The sequence below is a fragment of the Mytilus galloprovincialis genome, chromosome 10, assembly GCF_965363235.1.
Source record: "Mytilus galloprovincialis chromosome 10, xbMytGall1.hap1.1, whole genome shotgun sequence".
Taxonomy (NCBI): Eukaryota; Metazoa; Mollusca; class Bivalvia; order Mytilida; family Mytilidae; genus Mytilus; species Mytilus galloprovincialis.
This window is the reverse complement of record NC_134847.1, coordinates 1,620,026-1,638,054: the sequence shown is the minus strand read 5'-3', so window position 1 is coordinate 1,638,054 and position 18,029 is coordinate 1,620,026. Positions and strand designations below refer to the sequence as shown.

Sequence of the window (18,029 nt, the reverse complement as noted above, 5' to 3'; positions counted from 1 at the left end):
AGAGTTGTCTCATTGGCACTCATACCACATTTGCTTATGTTTATATAAGTAAAAAAGGGGATTTTTTTTTTTTTTGGGGGGGGGGGGGGGGGGCCTGTTTTGTTGATTTAAAAGGCTTTTGATAAAGTGATTCATGGAGGGATTTAATTAACACTTTCAAAAAATAATATATCTGGGAAGTTTTATTCTATTCGTTCAGAGTATGTTCACTTGCGTTAATATGTCTTAATTTTGCCATGATTGATCATGATTCTCATCATGCTCATGTTAGTGTGTCTTTCTCATGCTGTTGTGATGTAACACTAGTATTGTTTCAGATAAGGGTGAATTTTGGTATCTATTAAAACGTTTAAACCTGCTGTACTTGTCTCATTGGCAGATGTCCCTCATACCACATCTTCTTATACATCAATTTATGTATATCTATTAAAAATAATTGCTATTGAAATAACTGTTGGTGTACACATAGATCTATACATAAATATGGCTGTTGGATTTCTCGTTTAAAATGTTTCACATTTTAATTCCGGGGCCGTTTATAGCTGACTATGCAGTATGGATTTTGCTCATTGTTGAAGGCCGTACAGTTTACAGTGACCTTTCGTTGTAAATTTCAGCTGTGTCTTTTTGGTTTCTTGGTGAGAGTTGTATCATTGGCCATCATACCACATCTTCTTTTTTTTATATCTATCAAATGCTGTTATTTAATTATTTTCGACGTGCAGAATGTGATGTCTCGATACGTATTTTATGTCTTTTTAAATAAAATAGTTCCGTTTTTCTGTACATGCTTATTCATTTCAACTTTTCGGTATTTGGTTTAGTTATTTTATAAACTGATCCGCCGTTCTATCTATAGCTTCGTACCGAAGGAACGGGTTGGAGCTATTGTCACATTGGCATTAATTGGACGAGTCTTTCAAATTCAACGATTCGCTAATAAAATTGGCCAATTAAAGTGATAGGAAATTGACCTCAAATGTTAATACTGCGATGCCGCAAAATAAACAAGTATCTGTTAATTAACCCCATGGTAGTTGCGCAGATAAATGACCAACGAGCGTGTTAACATGCCCTTGAAAAACTGAGCCGGTATCTTTTGTTTCCTTAAAAACTCAGTAGGGTAATAAATGTGCTAATTTTTCTTTGATTTGATATCAGTATAATCAGAGACACATAATACATATATTATATGTCTCTGGTATAATAAATAATTAAACATAGTCCATGATGTACTAGTCTCGTCGAATTATTAAATCCCGTGGTCAGAATTCTGACCACGGGATTTAGGCCATACCTGTTGTCAGTGTAGCGATAAGTGAACACAACAGGGGTCCAGTTTAGTTATTTTATCACTCTTCAATTTTGAAAATAAAAAAAGGTGTCATGGCGGAAATTCTTTTGGTTTGAGTTTTATTAGCTAATTTTGATGTTATTGGGTTAAAAAAGGAACCTATCTTTATGGATGAATTTTTGATAAACCTTTAACTTGTGTTTTCTTATCTAGAAGTGTCACGATAGGTAAGATCCGTATGTATTTTAATATTTGTGATTCCTTTTACCTGTTGACAGGTGACAACATGTTTGTAAACAAACATCATGAACATTTTTAATTCCAAATTTTTCATCTTCTCCTTACTTAAAAAAAATGTGTATCAAACAAAGTATAAGAAATGCCTTAAGAAATTTAGAAGATCGTCCTTCATAGCATATACTTGTATGTAATTAAAAAAATTATGCACTTATGGATGGATATGTGCCAAATTAAAAATCCCCTTATTACACAAAATTAAATGAATCATCTATTCAGTTAAATGGCCTAGATTATGAAAAGATTTAATATGTAATCTCTTGGCATGAAATACTTTTAAAAGACTATCTAATTCACCAGTATGACCTGTCTTTTGTTCAAAAATATATTTTAGTATGAAACAACAACTTTTACCCAAGCATGTGTAGTGAAATATTGTAGAAGATTTTACTATAAATCCTTACTAATGAGACATTGATTATAACACTTTGTTTTACATTGTTGTACAGAATTTAACAAAAATCAGCAGTCAAGATGGCAAGAAAAAAGATGTCAAAAAAAGAGTTTGATGCACAGTTTGATGCTTTCCTGAGAGATGTAAGTAACACTATCACTGAATTTAAATGACTCTTGACTATTATGAATAAATGGAGACGATATGAGAGAAATATTGATAGAATGTAGCTTCCAAACAATAATAAAAAAAACTAAAGCTAGTAAAGGAAAGCATGTCAGCATGATGTTAATAAACAATGCAGTTTTAAGATAAACACACTTGATGGGTCTCACTAATTAGCGACAACAAGCGTCAAAAAGCGACAACAAGCGTCAACAAGCGACAAGAAGCGACAACAAGAATTATTTTAGCGACAACAAGCGACAAGAAGACTATTTAGCGACAAGAAAACATTTTTTTTTTATTAGATATAAAGAAATTTGTATTTAATGTTTTTTTTTAAATATACGAGCAGATATGTCTAATTAAAATGTTTTATTATATAGATAGACAAAGAAATGAAACATTTGTGAGGAAGAAAGAGATTGTGAAGTTTATATTAGTATATTGGTAGATGAAGAAATTTAACATTTGTGAAGAAGAAAGAGATTGAGCTTCTTTTTTTATTTTTAAATATGAAGAATATGTATAAGATAATGTATGTATCTGTTTTCATCAAAGTCAAAGTAGGAATAAACGAATGGAGATATATATGGAGCGGGCATAATGGAATATAATATTTTGATTCATTTGCTTAATACTATGCTCTAAGTGTACTCTTGCTCTGTCAATTCGATGCTTTATTTATAGAACTCTCAGCCACGCTTTGCCATCTTTATTATTTACGCGTGTTTCCAGACCCCACGACGAGGACGTGGTTCTAGCTTGGGGTCCATATATATATATATATTTTTTTAATTATTTTTAGTCATTATATAGTAATATGTACATTCCTATCTAACATAATATTTATACATTTTGTACATGGTGGTCCGATTTTGATAAGCAAACATGTGGAACATCAAATGAAATTAACGAGTCGCGTGTCCCCTGTTTTGTTGCTACAATAACATCTAATTAACACCTTCAACTTTGTACACGCGTCAGACTATACAATTACACGCGCCAGAATATACAATTATTGTAAATAATGAACACCTGTTGAAAACTCAAGATTGTTATTAATTTCCTTTCATCTTCAATCAATATGCATAAACGGCATTATAAATATCGTTTAATGAGGCAATAAACAAATAAAAAGATGAAAACATTCACATTTCAATTTTCTTTTCCTCCTGTTTGATTTCAGTTCTTTGTATTTCACAATTTGTGTCAATGAATATTTTCAGAACAATGATGCACAAATAATTCATTTTGCGAGCTTAATATATATTGCACGAAAAGAGTTTTAAAAACAAATTATAAGATAAATAATATGTTCTAAAACACAAGGAAAAGTAATCTCATAATACAATAATTAAACGTAATACTGGCTGTTATTTATAATAGATGATAAAATATTATGTAAATAATGTTTCATTTTTTTCTATCAATTTTAACTTTCTTGTCGCTAAAATTATTTTCTTTTGCATATTCTTTTAATATTTATTGCAATAATTAATTTTAATTAAAAAAAAATGTTTTCTTGTCGCTAAATAGTTTCTTGTCGCTTGTTGTCGCTAAAATAATTCTTGTTGTCGCTTCTTGTCGCTTGTTGACGCTTGTTGTCGCTAAAATTCTTGTTGTCGCTAATTAGTGAGACCGCACTTGATACATTTGGCGTAAAAAAAGAACTAGTATTTTTTTTATCCATTTATGGGCATAATGTTCTCTGGTCTGTGCGTTCATTCGTCTGTCTGTCCCGCTTCAGGTTAAAGTTTTTGGTCACAGTAGTTTTTGGAAAAAAATAGATAGCAAGGTTTCATCTTACAAATTATGTTTTAAAATTTTTGCGATCAAAATTTCAGTTTTGGGGAGGGGGTTTAAATTAGTGGGGGCAATTAAAATAATAATACTTAAAGAAGTGATTTTTTGGAAGAAAATAAAGGTACAATACAAAAACAAGAGATTTTCAAGTCATTATCTGTGTTCAAAGTTTTCATTGTCATGATTGTATGTAAATACATGTACATGTATTGCAGTCTGTTTCATCAGAAGAATCAATCAGTTCATCAAGAATAAACAAGTATCTTGAACCTAAAAAGAAAAAGAAGGATGACGTCCCTTGGTGGATGCAGGATGACGATGATGACACTATTGGAACAGGTTTGTTTTTATGCCCCACCTACGATAGTAGAGGGACATTATGTTTTCTGGTCTGTCAGTCCGTTCGTTCGTTCTGCTTCAAGTGAAAGTTTTTGGTCAAGGTAGTTTATGATCATTTGTTGATGAAGTTGAAGTCCAATCAACTTCAAACTTAGTACTCATATTCCCTATGTTATTATGCATGTTTCCTAGGCTATTATATGTTCTTTTTCTAATTTGAATGCCAAATTAGAGTTTTTACCCCAATTTCACGGTCCATTGACACATAAAAATGATAGTGCGAGTGGGGTATCCACGTACTGGGGACACATTGTTGTTTTATCTGAAATGATTAAAATTTCCTCTCTTTTAATATCCTTTTCCAGGTTTGCCAGATGAATTCTATCTCTCCTTTCTTAGCATATATGATCAATAGTTTGGCTTTGAGACATCAATTTGTTTGGCTTTTGAGACAACTGTTGGATAATTTGTAATTTAAAAATTGCTGAAATACAATGTACAATGTATGCTTAACAAGTCATGACACTTCAATGAATCAAGTTAATCAATTTGTTTGCTTTTATACATTGTAATTTATTTATTGGCAAAAATTTCATGCATGTTCAGGATGTCACTTTATTTGAAATTACATGCATACATGTACATTGCAGTGTTCCAGCTAGGATTTGAAAATAGAGGGGCGCGTTTTTAAAAAGGGCACTTTAGCGCGTTCTCACTGAAAAAAATCAAATACTTAATATTACCACATAAAGACATATTTTTAGCAAGCATGTAGCTTAGTAAAATAGCTATTACATACAAGTTTAAAAATCATTTATTTAGAACATATAAGTTAAAATCAAACTGATAGCAATAATAGACATAACTATATTCATTTCTCTTTCAGAACTACAGATTTTTTCAAAGAAGAGTTCAAATGCATATAAATATTAAACAACAATGACAAATCTTCTGTTTTTCTTTTTGAAGAAGGTTGACACACATTAGTTTCATCACAGTTTAATTTTACAGTTAATATTTTTGTTAATGTCTGTGTTTTCAAGTTTGCCCTGTGACTTGTCTTTATCAATTTGACCTGAGAGAATATTTTCTCCACCTCTGCTGTACTGAGTGGTTGTACATGTCATATTGCAACACTGAATAGTGGGTACATAAAGATAATAGGTTTTTATCCTAATGACAAGGTGAATGAAATAGCTCTAGCAGACTAGATAAGAAACGATCTGTAAATTCTGCTGATGACACAAGAGCTATAAAGTCCTGTTATTGAATAAGGAGAGTTTCTAATATCTGTATAACCATACATTGTTTCACTGTTGTCTGTTCAATTCAACAAGCATCTCCGTATATATTTCATGTTTAGCGTATCTAATAATTATAAAATCAATAAGTTTGTCAAAACGGATTTCAATCACAGGTACTTGTTTCTATTCATATTGGAAGACCCCCTATCAATGTATATTTACGGAAATATACGTTGATGGGGGTCTTCCAATGGATAGAAACAAGTTAGTGCCTGTGATTTCAATAAAAAAATTGATACAAAAATCGGACTTTCGAGAGCTCCGTAATCAGCACAATAATAAATTATTTCAATTTTGTAAGTTTATTATCAATTCAACAAGCATCTCCGTTTACTTCATGTTGAGCGTATTTAATAATATCAATATTAAAGTTAGTCAAAACGGACTTCAATTTAAGAAAAAATGATATAAAAATCGGACTTTCGAGGGCTCCCTAATCGGTGGAATTTACAATAGAAGAACAATTGCGATATTTGATAGAAACCTTTTTTCTTTTCGATTTTTCATAAAGGTAAAGAATTATTTTTTTTTTTTTTTACTTTTGATGGTCATTATTCTTGAAAAAAGATGTAATAGACTGGCAAGTCTTTGATATTTTCTTCTTGTCATTTCCGAGTTGATCAATTTTTCTTTTTTTCGTCGGCATTTTGCGTGTTGACCTATTGGAATGATTCTTTTTAAATGAACGTTATTTTATAAATAACAAATACATTAGAAATGAACACCATTCACATTTATTTTATAAATTCTATTTTGCATCGTCAGGTGTTGAAATAATCAATTGATTTAACTTCGATGTTTGGTGCTTCAGGGCAAAGGGATTAGGAAGGGTCGTAAATTTCACCTGATTAAGTAATTGACTCCAATCAAATAGGTGATTATATACAGGTAACAAGTGTCAACAATTTTAATCTGTTGTCTTAATGAAGTGCGTGTATAAAGAACTCAACAAAATGGCGACGATATGAGGAAAAAAGATCGTTTTTTAAACTTTTTTTCAAAAGGGCACAGAGGGGCGCAGGGGCGCTTAAAAAAGGCAGAGGGGCGCAAAATTTCTGGGGCGGGGCGCGGCGCCCCTCCATTTCATGCTAGCTGGAACACTGCATTGTGTACATGTACATGTATATAGGATATAGGAATTGTATACATGTGAAAAAAATAAGGTGATGTGGTATATTTGCCATTTATACATTATATGACAGCTATCCTTATGGAAAACTAATACATTGCATACATCAATCAACCTATGCCAACTTTACAACATGGTGGCCAATCTGACTGACATGAAAACAGACACTTAAAGACTATGGTGGTTGAAAATGATAGTGAGCACTCAACCCTTCTCTAATTGAAAATTGTATTTTCAATGGTATTTTTAGACACATAATTAGATAAGTATATTTATTATTTACAGGTACTGGTAAAAGTTTTTTAAAGAAGAAACAGCCTGAACCAGAACACAGTACACCTATCCGTGATGATAGACCAACACCACTGAAGAGTTCATTAGGGGGAGATAAGCCATCGCCTATAGAAGCAAATGATAAACAAAAATCAAAAACAAAAAAAGAGGTAAATTTAATGACTGAAGACTTTATGTAGTAAATATTGTATTAGGTAATGTAGGTAGATAATTTTTTTTTATATTGTCATGGTATTAGCTGCTAGTTCAATTTTTTTTTAATAGAAATCAAAGCATGATTGGGTTATTTATCGTTAGAAATCATTTTTCATTGGCTGCTTTTAACAATTTTTGTCTTGTATTTAATTTATAACCTAGGTTTGTAAGTCTTGAAATTTCTTGAGTATAATTGATAAAAAATAATTTTGGAAATCCACATCATTGGTACATTTAAAGCTATTGTTAACTGTTTGTTCAGGTTTACAAGGATACAGATAAACTATATATATTATTTAAAATGACACTGAACCACAATGGTCACCATAAGTCAATGGTTTGATGCTGAAATGCATTTTTGATCAAACTTGAGTGTGATGTGGGTATTGTGATGGTATTTTGTTGAATAGAACTGAAGTATCGTTGGGTTAAAGGTGAAGTGCAATGGATTAAATAAACTAAATTTTTAATGTTTTTCATGTTCACATGTTGATGTAGGTCAAAGTAAAAAATATTGCAAGAAGCAGCTTTTCAGGTTTTTAAGTAAGACCCTGTTCACACTAGCATTTTTTTTTATCTATCTAATTTGAATCGATCTCAATAAAACCAGTTAGCGTTCACATTGATTATCTTTAATCATATCGATCTCTATCGGTCTAATATGAACCACTGCGTTCACACTTCAATTAAAAACGCAATCAATCTAACCTTTTTGCCCGTAAAACTGTAAACACTGTGTATAAATAGAACTGATTTATCAAATTCATGTGCTGATACACTGATACACACACTTGGAAAAAAAAATTGGATAAAGTTATTGTTTCTCTTGAATCACAATTTAAAATTTTGATACTGGTGTTATTGCAGTATTCTTTAATTTTGAAAAAAAAACTGTAGCATCGAAATTACAACAAGACGCCGGAAATACTGCGGTTCCTCCAAAGAAAAAAAATCAACATAAGAAAAGAAGACACAGATTTTGCAAATCTATGCTATGGCGAAGAAAACATGTTTACAATTTGTTTTAAAGGTCTTTTAAACAGAGAAATATGGGTTAAACAACGAACCTCTGAGATAGTTTTGCCGCTATACATGCGCATACGTTATTTTCGATTCAATCGTACTAGTTTAAACCGATCTCTGCATTCACATCTAAAGTAAGATCAGTTTACTTTAGATCGATTCAAACTAAACTACATGTACCTCTTTTTGTGTTTTAGTTTAGACCGATTGAAGATCGATTCAATGCGTTCACATTAGCCCTTAAACTGATCTAAAGTGAACTGGTCTAGTTTAAATCGATAAAAATGTCCTAGTGTGAACGGGGTCTAAATCATCGAGTTTATAACCAATTTAAATCAATATTACAGTCATGTGACAGTCATAATATATGTTATAAACAGTAATTGCATTTCCAATCCTTATATAACAAAGAAATGAGCTGAATTATTTAACACTTGAAGCAAATGGTATTCCAATAACACTAATCCTAATTTCAATGAAAAATCAGGTAGTTGTTTGAACTGCAACTTTAGCTGATCCTTTAATTTTGGAAATTGACTGTATTTTTGCTTTTTTTCATGTACATGTACATGTACGATGGAGTAATGAGCATCAATGTTCTCTAGATCTGAATACATACTAATCTGCAGATAGACTTTCGATATTATTAAATAAAACGGTAAACAAGGAACTCATGAATGGAACAATCCAAAGCGTAACTGTTAAAATAGAAATATGTCTACATGCATGACATGCAGCAAAATTAAATAGGACAATATCTCATTTACAAATTAAGTTAGGACATATATACACCTTTGCACTACAGCATCCCCATCACACCTAAGAGTCCTACATTTTAAAAAAGAATTGAAAATATTTTTTCCCTAGAACATTGTAGACCATATAATGTAGACTGTGACCCCAGATAGTTATCTCTAATTATTGTACAATGTATTATCAATTTCAAATCCATTTTTGAAATTGTAATTTGATGGTAAAATAAAAATCTTGTTTAATTTTGTGATGTGTTTACATGGTTTAGCGCAATTGTTTTTATTTGAAGCATTTGATATTAAGTTTTATGCCCTTTCTTCCAGAAACAATATTTCAAGGCAAGTAGTACACTGACATATCATATCATATCTTATTCTTATCTTTTCAACACTTACCGTAGTTCAAATTAACCATGAGAAGTTCATTCATTGATCTTGACTGTATAATAGTGTCAATATATCTCAATTCTAGAAGTTTTTATATCTCTGATTGGCTGATCCTTTCAAAGTTCAGCCAATAATCTGCTGTTATTTAGAAAATCAAGATGATTTCTTGTGATTGCTTGTGTCATATATACATTTATGTATAACTTAAGGGGGTAGACCTTGGTTCAGGGAGATAACTCTTTAAATCAGTTAAGCGTTTGTAAAAGTCAAGTTCATCAATGTATTTTAAGCATTTACATGAAACAGATTGAACATAATCTATGTAACCTAGAAGCTTAAAATATATTTTTGAAAATGGTTGACACAAATGTACTGATGATTTTAAGAGTTATTTCCCTTAACCTAGGTCTACCTCCTTAAACAGGGTGATATTGCAGGTCAATCACTCTGACATTGTGAAAATTCATACCTGGATTGATTTTACCTGAATTTCAATTTTCAGTGTGTGTATCATTATTACAATTTAAATCTATTTTTAAAATCTGTTACTCACTATTTATGCTTTATATTGCACTATTCTATCTTAATATATATACATGTATATTTCTATATCGATATATATAATTGCTTATTTAATTATCTCTAATGCTGTGAGGCTTCATGTACTTGAGATATGACGTTTATGATTTAAAAATGAGAGGCTCAACACATGTTATATTTGATACTTAGACTTTTGTTTTTGTAAGATGTTTACATATATATACTGAGTGCCAATAAAAACGCAACACTTGGTTTTTCAAAAATAAAATTTATATAAGAAATGATAATCTCTCAAAATAAATTGTTCTTGAAAATTAACTATTTTAACAATAGATCGATATCAAACAAAAATGTTTTATTGTCATCTTTCGGGCGCAATAGGTAAAGGAAACATCCAATGTCGAATCATCAACTAACAATCCTAACAAAAAAATGTTACAACCCCGTGGTGCAGCGCAATCTCGACAGCGCCGTGGAATTGATCATCCCGGACGTTTATTGTGATCCCGAGGAATGTTATTCCACTTGTCCTGCAAAGCAAACTCAAGCTGACTTTATGATATTGGAGGTGGTTTTCATCGTCTAAAACATGTCAAATCTGATGCCAAATTTGGTCGATTGGACCAAAATCCGGCGAAAAGCATGACTTTTAGCCAAGGCGGGTGTTAAATGTCTATGTAACCACCATTGAAGTTTTTTGTACATAATGAATGATTTTTGGTCTACAGAATTCGATATTTACGCCATATGGCCATTTAAATGTCACTAAGGAAAGACTTTGGTGCTCTTAAACAATTTCTGCGCAAATGATGCTTTCAACTGAATTGCTCCAAAGGTTCTACCGTGACCACCATTGAACTCTTTGACATTTGGACAGCCATCATAGTCGATATCGGATATGTGAAAGACCAAATGTATCGGTCTTGCTGAGCGTTTCTTGCTTTTTGTACCCCGGGATGTGGCTTATCATTAAATGATCCATTTTGGTTGAATTTGTGGATGATTTGGGTTATTGTAGAGGCTACAACTTCAGTCTTCTCGTAATTGTATACTGTGAAAGGCTTCATTGGATCATGCCCAAAACTGCATGTCGCTGGTTGTCGGAAAGTCCTGTCATTTACTAAGATGTTTATTGCAGTTTCCTAACAATAAGGGCGGGAAAATTCATGACATTAGCAAAGCTTTAAATGACAAAATCGTGAAAATGGTGCGTATGTTGAAAAGCGGTGAACTCGGTTTTTGTTCGTTCAAAATAACCCTTACTTCGCATTTGTTCCAAAAATCACTCAACCGTAAAGTTGTCGAAAATTGTCTTAAAAGTCATTTTCAACCAACTATACAAAGTTCTAATATAAATAAAATAAAAATTATAAGATTTTTTGGAAAAACAAAAGTGTTGCGTTTTCATTAGCACTCAATATATATATATATATATATATAGAAATTTTAAATCTCTCAGCATCTCAAGATTACTGATGATAATACATTTAAGCTCCACAGTTATAATAGCCTGCCACATTTTCAGCAATATATTGTGACAGGCCTACATTTTAACCCCACCTTTTTATTGTTTTTACAGATAACTTGACCCTGAAAATTTTTCATTGCTAAATTTGAAATATTTTGAAAACTTTACTACCGGTAGTTAGTGTATTGTTTTATAAATTTTTAATATTTTTTGAGTTTTTTTTTTTTTATACTTGTGGAAGATATTTTATATCTCTGTACTCATGAAAACTAGTTAATTACAGTATTTATTCATGATACATTTCTGTAACATTCACACCTCATTTTTCATGATTGGATCTCCACAGCATGACCTAACCTGCATGTTGTTATCAATCACATCTGTTCAAGACATCGATTATTTATTTTTATAATTTCCATAAAAAACACAAACCGTAGTTAATCCAAATATCACATGTCATATGGATGAACATCAGACGGATTGATTTTAGCAAAGATGAAAAAAAACCAGACAAGACATTTTTCTGTGTTAAATTTTATTTGTATTTGTTTTTTTTAATATTTCAGTTATTATTTAGTATGAGAATTCCATGCTTCCTGTTTTTTCTTTACCTTTTCGCATGATTTGAATTTACAGTATTATTACTCATAATTTTTATTATCATGATTATAAGGCGTTTGAATATTCTATCAGTTTGTTGTGTTTTTGTTTCAGACAGAAGTACGGTGTGTAGTATGATATATGTGTTAGATCCATAAACATTTAGGAATATGGGACCAAAAAAGGGCCAAAAAGAAGCATTTTTCTAGTTTACAAACAATAACTTGTGTTTAAGTGTATGGATTTCTCTGAAATTATACAAAAAGGTTTCTTACTACAGAGGGAAGACTTGAATCAATTTTGGGGTTCTTGCTCAATGGGGGTTTCAATAAGTGAGGGGCCAAAGAAAGGGGCCCAAATAAGCATTTTTGTAGTTTAAGTGTATAAATCTAATAATATATATAATATACCTGTAGTATGTGAAAAGATATGCTTATTCAGTTCCATCAGTGATTTTTTTTTCTTTAAATTTTGTGAAGATATTTATTGATTTTGGGAACAAAGAATTCAAATACATGTCATTTTATACATCAAGTTTCCATACTACAAAGGAATGGTTATAGGGGTAATGGGTCAAATAATTAAGCAATTAGGGGCAAAAAGGGGGTAAACAAGGGTTTTTCTGGTTTAAGGACAATTTAGACGATTTAAAAGCAGTGTAAGGGAGGTAATCCAATTCCAATTAAAATTTAAAGAATACTGTTATATATATGTTTGATTACTTGATTGCCTCACTTACCCTGCTTGAAAATTATGTTAAAGGAAGTGATAATTGTCTTGAGATGTGTAGCTGTAAATTTATTGTTAGAAGTTACTGTTAATTAATATTAATTTTAACTATGACTAAGTTATTTTATATTTTGATACTTTATGATGTATTTAACATGTTTAAGTGAGTAGTTATTGTTGCCAACTTAGTTAGAAATTTGAATTGAGATTATTTTTGGAATAAGGAATTGGGGGAGGTGAAAAAAAATGGGGAGGGGTGATGGGTCAAATTTTTCTCATTTCAGATTTCATAAATTATAAAGAATTTTTCTTCAAATATTTTTTTTTGACGGGATTTATATTCAACAGCATAGTGTATTTCTCAAAAGCAAATTTTTTTTTTGGTTCATTAGACCACATTCATTCTCAATTTCGGTGTCAACTATTTAATCACAATCCAAATTCAGAGCTGTATCAAGCTTGAATGTTGTGTCCATACTTGCCCCAACTGTTCAGGGTTTGCGGCCGTATAAAGCTGTGCCCTGCAGAGCATCTGGTTAATATTTATAAACTTTTTATAGTGTTCTTCCTAGATATTTCATATAACATCCTGGTGAACAGTGGAAATTAAAATACCATCTTGTTTCTAAAAATTATAGCATCACATCCATAACACAACCTATAAGAAAACCACTACAGATAACATCACATTTAAGATCATATCGCCACATTACCATATTTGTCAACATGGAACATTATCAACAATTAAGGAACCATAACTCTGTTGTTGAATCAGTTCAGAGACTATAGTAAATGAATTTCCATCTAAGTTGATAATTTTTCTTGCTTATACATACCATTCTGTATCTGAGGGTTGTTTGTATGAAGACATACAAAATATTCATTGATCTCCCCACAGAAAAAAAACCCAATCATTGTTTATTAAAGATGTTTTCTCCTCTTGTTTTAGAATTTTATCCATGTAGTGCCATTAAAAATATTCTTTGCTAATTCCTCCTTTCTGTTTCATTTTTTTATAACATAAAGTTTAAAAAAAAACACTTTTGAAAATCTTTATAAACTCCTTGTTTTTTTTCAAAAAATTTTGAAAGAAAAAGGGTGACAATGTTAATTGTAAGAAAAGTCTAGAGAAAATTATTTCCCACCAAATTTTCAATGACTTATATCTCAAAAACCAGCACACAGACCCTTCAATTGTTTTCTACTTTTTGAGTTTCTTTCTTTATATAATATCAATTTATAACGTTCTTTTAAAAAGCTTGTTATTTTGAAACAGAGTAGCAAACATCTTTAATTTGGATCTGTATATAATGGAGTGTATTTCTTTTCTATTTTTAGACAAAAACTAGAGGTCCCAGAGGTAAAGCAGATGCATCAATGAGTAAAGACAGCTTAGAAGATAGTATGTAATTTAGATAAAAATTTGGTTTGATTTTGATATGCTTTTGTTTTTTGTCGAGCCTGTGACTTCTGTTGCATAAAGCTAGACATAGGGATAGTGATCTGCCAGACGCGTCAGTTTTGTGAAATGATACTTTTCAGAAATATTTGCTTCCTTAAAAAAAAACTGAAAATTATTCATTTAAGGTTATACTTAATAAAATGAACAGATACAAATGTATGCCAATTGATCCTGAATAATGACAAATATTCTGGTTTAAGAATTATGCTGTTTAATGACAGGAATTTATAAATGGCATTGGATAACAGTTGTCTCAAAATATATTTATATATATTTATTCATATTTTTTTTCAGTTTCTGAGAAATCTGAAGAAGAGAGTCAAAAGGACAGGTTAGTGTTATGTATGAGTTTTACAGTTCTTGTACAGATTTAGACAGGAAATAATTGGTCTTTGATTCATTTTCTACAAAATGTTGCTTCAATTCTATATTTTTTATATTTATTTAAGTTAATTAATTTAAACACAAACCATTAAAATTTAATCAGGGTAGAAACTCATACTTTTTTTTTAGTTTTTCTGGAGTAAAAATCATGTGGTATGCTCATGACGAAAAATTTAGAATGATAACAGTACAAAGGATTGAAAATATTAACATTCAATGGATGAATAAGTGAAAAAATCTATAATCTTACATCTTAGTAAGTGAAAGTGATGTATGTGTAACACAGTCAGGTCTATGTGTTAATGTTTCAGATAAAGAACAATTTTATCTGTATTCAATTTAAAATTTCAGGAAAATTCACCTTAAGAATGACAGCAGCTATGGGTCCAGGAATGGTACAGGTAAGATATTGACATAGTTCATCCCTCTTTTTTTGGGGGGTGGTGGACCTCATAAAGTTTTGTGCACCTATTTAAAAAGTTTTATCACTTGATAGTGAAGTTGAAAAGGTTTCATTAATTAATTGTGACCAAATGAATGCTTCATATGTCAATTTTGTTTTCAACACTGTCATTTTGAAATAAAAATCCAATTTTGATATTTCCTATGTATTTGAAATTACTGTATATGATCGACTCATCATTTAACAATGAAAAAAAATCAAAGATGCTTTTTATCTGGTTTAAGGTAGATTGGGTGTCTAAATTATGATCCATAGAATGTTTTAATAATTTGCCAAAATGTAGTTTAAATCATGCTTTTTTTTTTAAATAAGAAGAATGGGTCACAGGGCTTATTTCCACCCTACAGAGTGTGCAAAATTGACAGGTTTTGTATAGTTTATGCATGGAAAAATTTTCTACCCTTTAACAAAAATACTACACCATAGAATTTTGAGATAAAATATGAGATGATAGCTCTATTATTATGGTTTCAGATAAGAAAAAGAAAAAATGGGGTCACATTTTCTTGGTACATATTAAAATAGGTAAATTCCTAACAAATTCTATTGTAAAAGTAACTTTATCTGAATTATCTGCCCTTACATTTGAGTTGCCTCCCCTTATGTGGCAAAGTTTGAAAAAAAATAATCAAACAAAAGTATTCTGTTTAGTGTAAAATACAACCATAAATATGATAAAACATGTCATTTTCTATACTGAATTAAAATTCTTACACATGAATTTCCTACTACCCTAAACATTTGCAGTTTATTTTTAAAGATCTAGACCAATGGTGTTCTGGTATTTCAAAATTCAAGACGGAGGAAGACAGCATATCTACCTTAATTTGGATCTTTGATAACTATTTAAAAAGTAAAAAAAAAAAGTTGTTAGCTGGATGAATATTAATATTATTATAGTTATTATGTGTCTTGTTTTCTCTATGAATATGCATGTCATAAAAAATGCTTTATATTTTTGTCATGTTTATTTGCAATTTTAAGTCATTGTTTACAGGAAAGCCAGGTTTTGATACACTTGATGAAATTGCAGAAAAAGAGAGATTTTTCAAGGTAAATTAGAATTTAACAGTATCTGTTAATCTGAGTAATTGCAACCAAATTGAGAATATATTCAATTCAAGGAATTTAAACCCAAAAACAATGTCATAGTAATTTGCATACTTCAAACTGGATAAAACAGTCATCAAGTAATGATATTTTAAAGCCTTTGAGTGAGTTACTTGTGGCTCTTTCTTATTACCTTTCATAAAATTTGTAAACAACAAGCTTATTGAAGTTAATGAAACAAAGGTTATTACATGCATGACTAGCTTTAGTAGCATCAATGCTTTTTTGATTTCAATTCCTAGGTTACACTATATTTTAACAGTTACTGTAGCATATATATGTGATTTAGTTTTAAACTAACACTTATACTAAAAAACAGTGGTAGAAAAACTGTAAAATGTAGAATAGCAAAATATTAATTACTATAAATTCAAAAGAATTTTATGTACTTATATTGTTGGGAAAGTTGCACATTAGATAAAATATTTCAAGATCAACTATTGCAGAAAATTCTACATACATGTAATGCTATCAAAATTTTAAATAAAAAAATAAGATTTTATATTATTTCAAATGATACTATCCACCAGAGACCAAATTTTTTCGAATACAACAACTATAGGTCACAGTACAACCTTCAACAATGAGCAAAACCAATAATGCATTAGAAAGCTAAATGCATGTTTTTATATTTTAAAGACTCCTATCTCATACCAATTTTTGCAGTAACAAAAATATCGCAAGAATTTCTGAATTTACAATATGTGGAAGTAATAACCACATCCAGCATGATTACTCATTACTGTATTCTAGGATATGGAACGAGAAGGGACTGTAGATTATGGAAGATTGAACCAAGATCTGAGTGGGACTACAGGAAATACTTTATCACCAGAGGGGCCAGCAAGAGGGGCTGCTACACTGGCTGCTCTAGAAGATATTGAGGAGGACGAAGTGGTAAACAGACCTCAAACATACAGAGAAATGTCAGAGAGAACAGAGGTACAGTGTGTTGCCTTTAGTATTTTTCACTACATGAAATGAGAATGGAAATGGGGAATGTGTCAAAGATACAACAACCTGACCAAAGAGCAAAAAACAGCACAAGGCCACCAATGGGTCTTCAACACAGTGTGAAAATCCAGCGCCTGTGGCGTGCTTAAGTTTCATATAAATCTACATTTTGAAAAAAAAAGATATTAATGTAGGTGTAATTTTTGATTGGATTTTAAACAATTGAGTATCAAAAGCAGCATAATTATCACAGGTTTATTTGGTTGAATTTTTGTTGTGGAGTATTTTCATTTTCTGATGATATGAACAAAAGTAGGGTTTTTTGTTAAGGATTTTGAACATAACGATTGACTGTGTGAAGAAGGAATGTGTTGCATTTGTTCATTACACAAAATCAATACACAACCTGCCAAAATCAAAATCAGTAAATAACAGCACTTTTAATGCAGTCAGAAATTAAGTATTTGTTTTATATTTCAGGGTACGTCCCATCAGAAGCCTAGTATGTTATCGAAAGGTACGTTTTATAAACATTGTTTATATTGGATTGGTTTTGATAAAAAATTGTACAAGTAAGTTTTGTGTAATCAACTAGTAAAAATCTTACAGGTTTTAAACCAGATCCCTGAAACCTTCACAAGACAATTATGCATAGGTTAAACTTTAGCCCCTGCTGTTATGGAAGTGTTTGACTAACTTCAATTTTCAGAATCTGGTAACCCAGTAATTTTTTTAGTAAATTTATGAAAGAGGGTAAAAGTTTTGTGTAATCAACTCCTGCTGAAGTTTTCAACACAAATTCAAGAAACTTCACAGAAATATTGTACTTATATTGAAAATGTGTTCCTGCTATTATGAAAGTGTTTGAGGAATTTTTTCAAATTTAAATGTTCAGCATAGAACATTGTCTGCTGTGTTATAAACATTCTTTGCAACCTGTCCT

The 18,029-nt window shown here is 30.7% G+C and overlaps 1 protein-coding gene across 1 annotated transcript in view; it reads left to right on the top strand.

Moving 5' to 3' along the window:
- The first annotated feature begins 1,373 nt into the window (after window positions 1–1,373).
- Window positions 1,374–18,029, top strand: part of LOC143049637 (centrosomal protein of 162 kDa-like) — a 47,014-nt gene continuing 30,358 nt past the window's right edge. Inside the window, exons 1-11 of the mRNA XM_076223237.1 lie at window positions 1,374–1,521; window positions 2,041–2,128; window positions 4,169–4,292; window positions 7,011–7,168; window positions 9,314–9,328; window positions 14,052–14,115; window positions 14,470–14,506; window positions 14,911–14,960; window positions 16,020–16,075; window positions 16,886–17,074; window positions 17,567–17,603. Coding sequence (XP_076079352.1) covers window positions 2,066–2,128; window positions 4,169–4,292; window positions 7,011–7,168; window positions 9,314–9,328; window positions 14,052–14,115; window positions 14,470–14,506; window positions 14,911–14,960; window positions 16,020–16,075; window positions 16,886–17,074; window positions 17,567–17,603 — 793 coding nt within the window. The 5' untranslated portion in view covers window positions 1,374–1,521; window positions 2,041–2,065. The remainder of the gene's footprint in view (window positions 1,522–2,040; window positions 2,129–4,168; window positions 4,293–7,010; window positions 7,169–9,313; window positions 9,329–14,051; window positions 14,116–14,469; window positions 14,507–14,910; window positions 14,961–16,019; window positions 16,076–16,885; window positions 17,075–17,566; window positions 17,604–18,029) is intronic.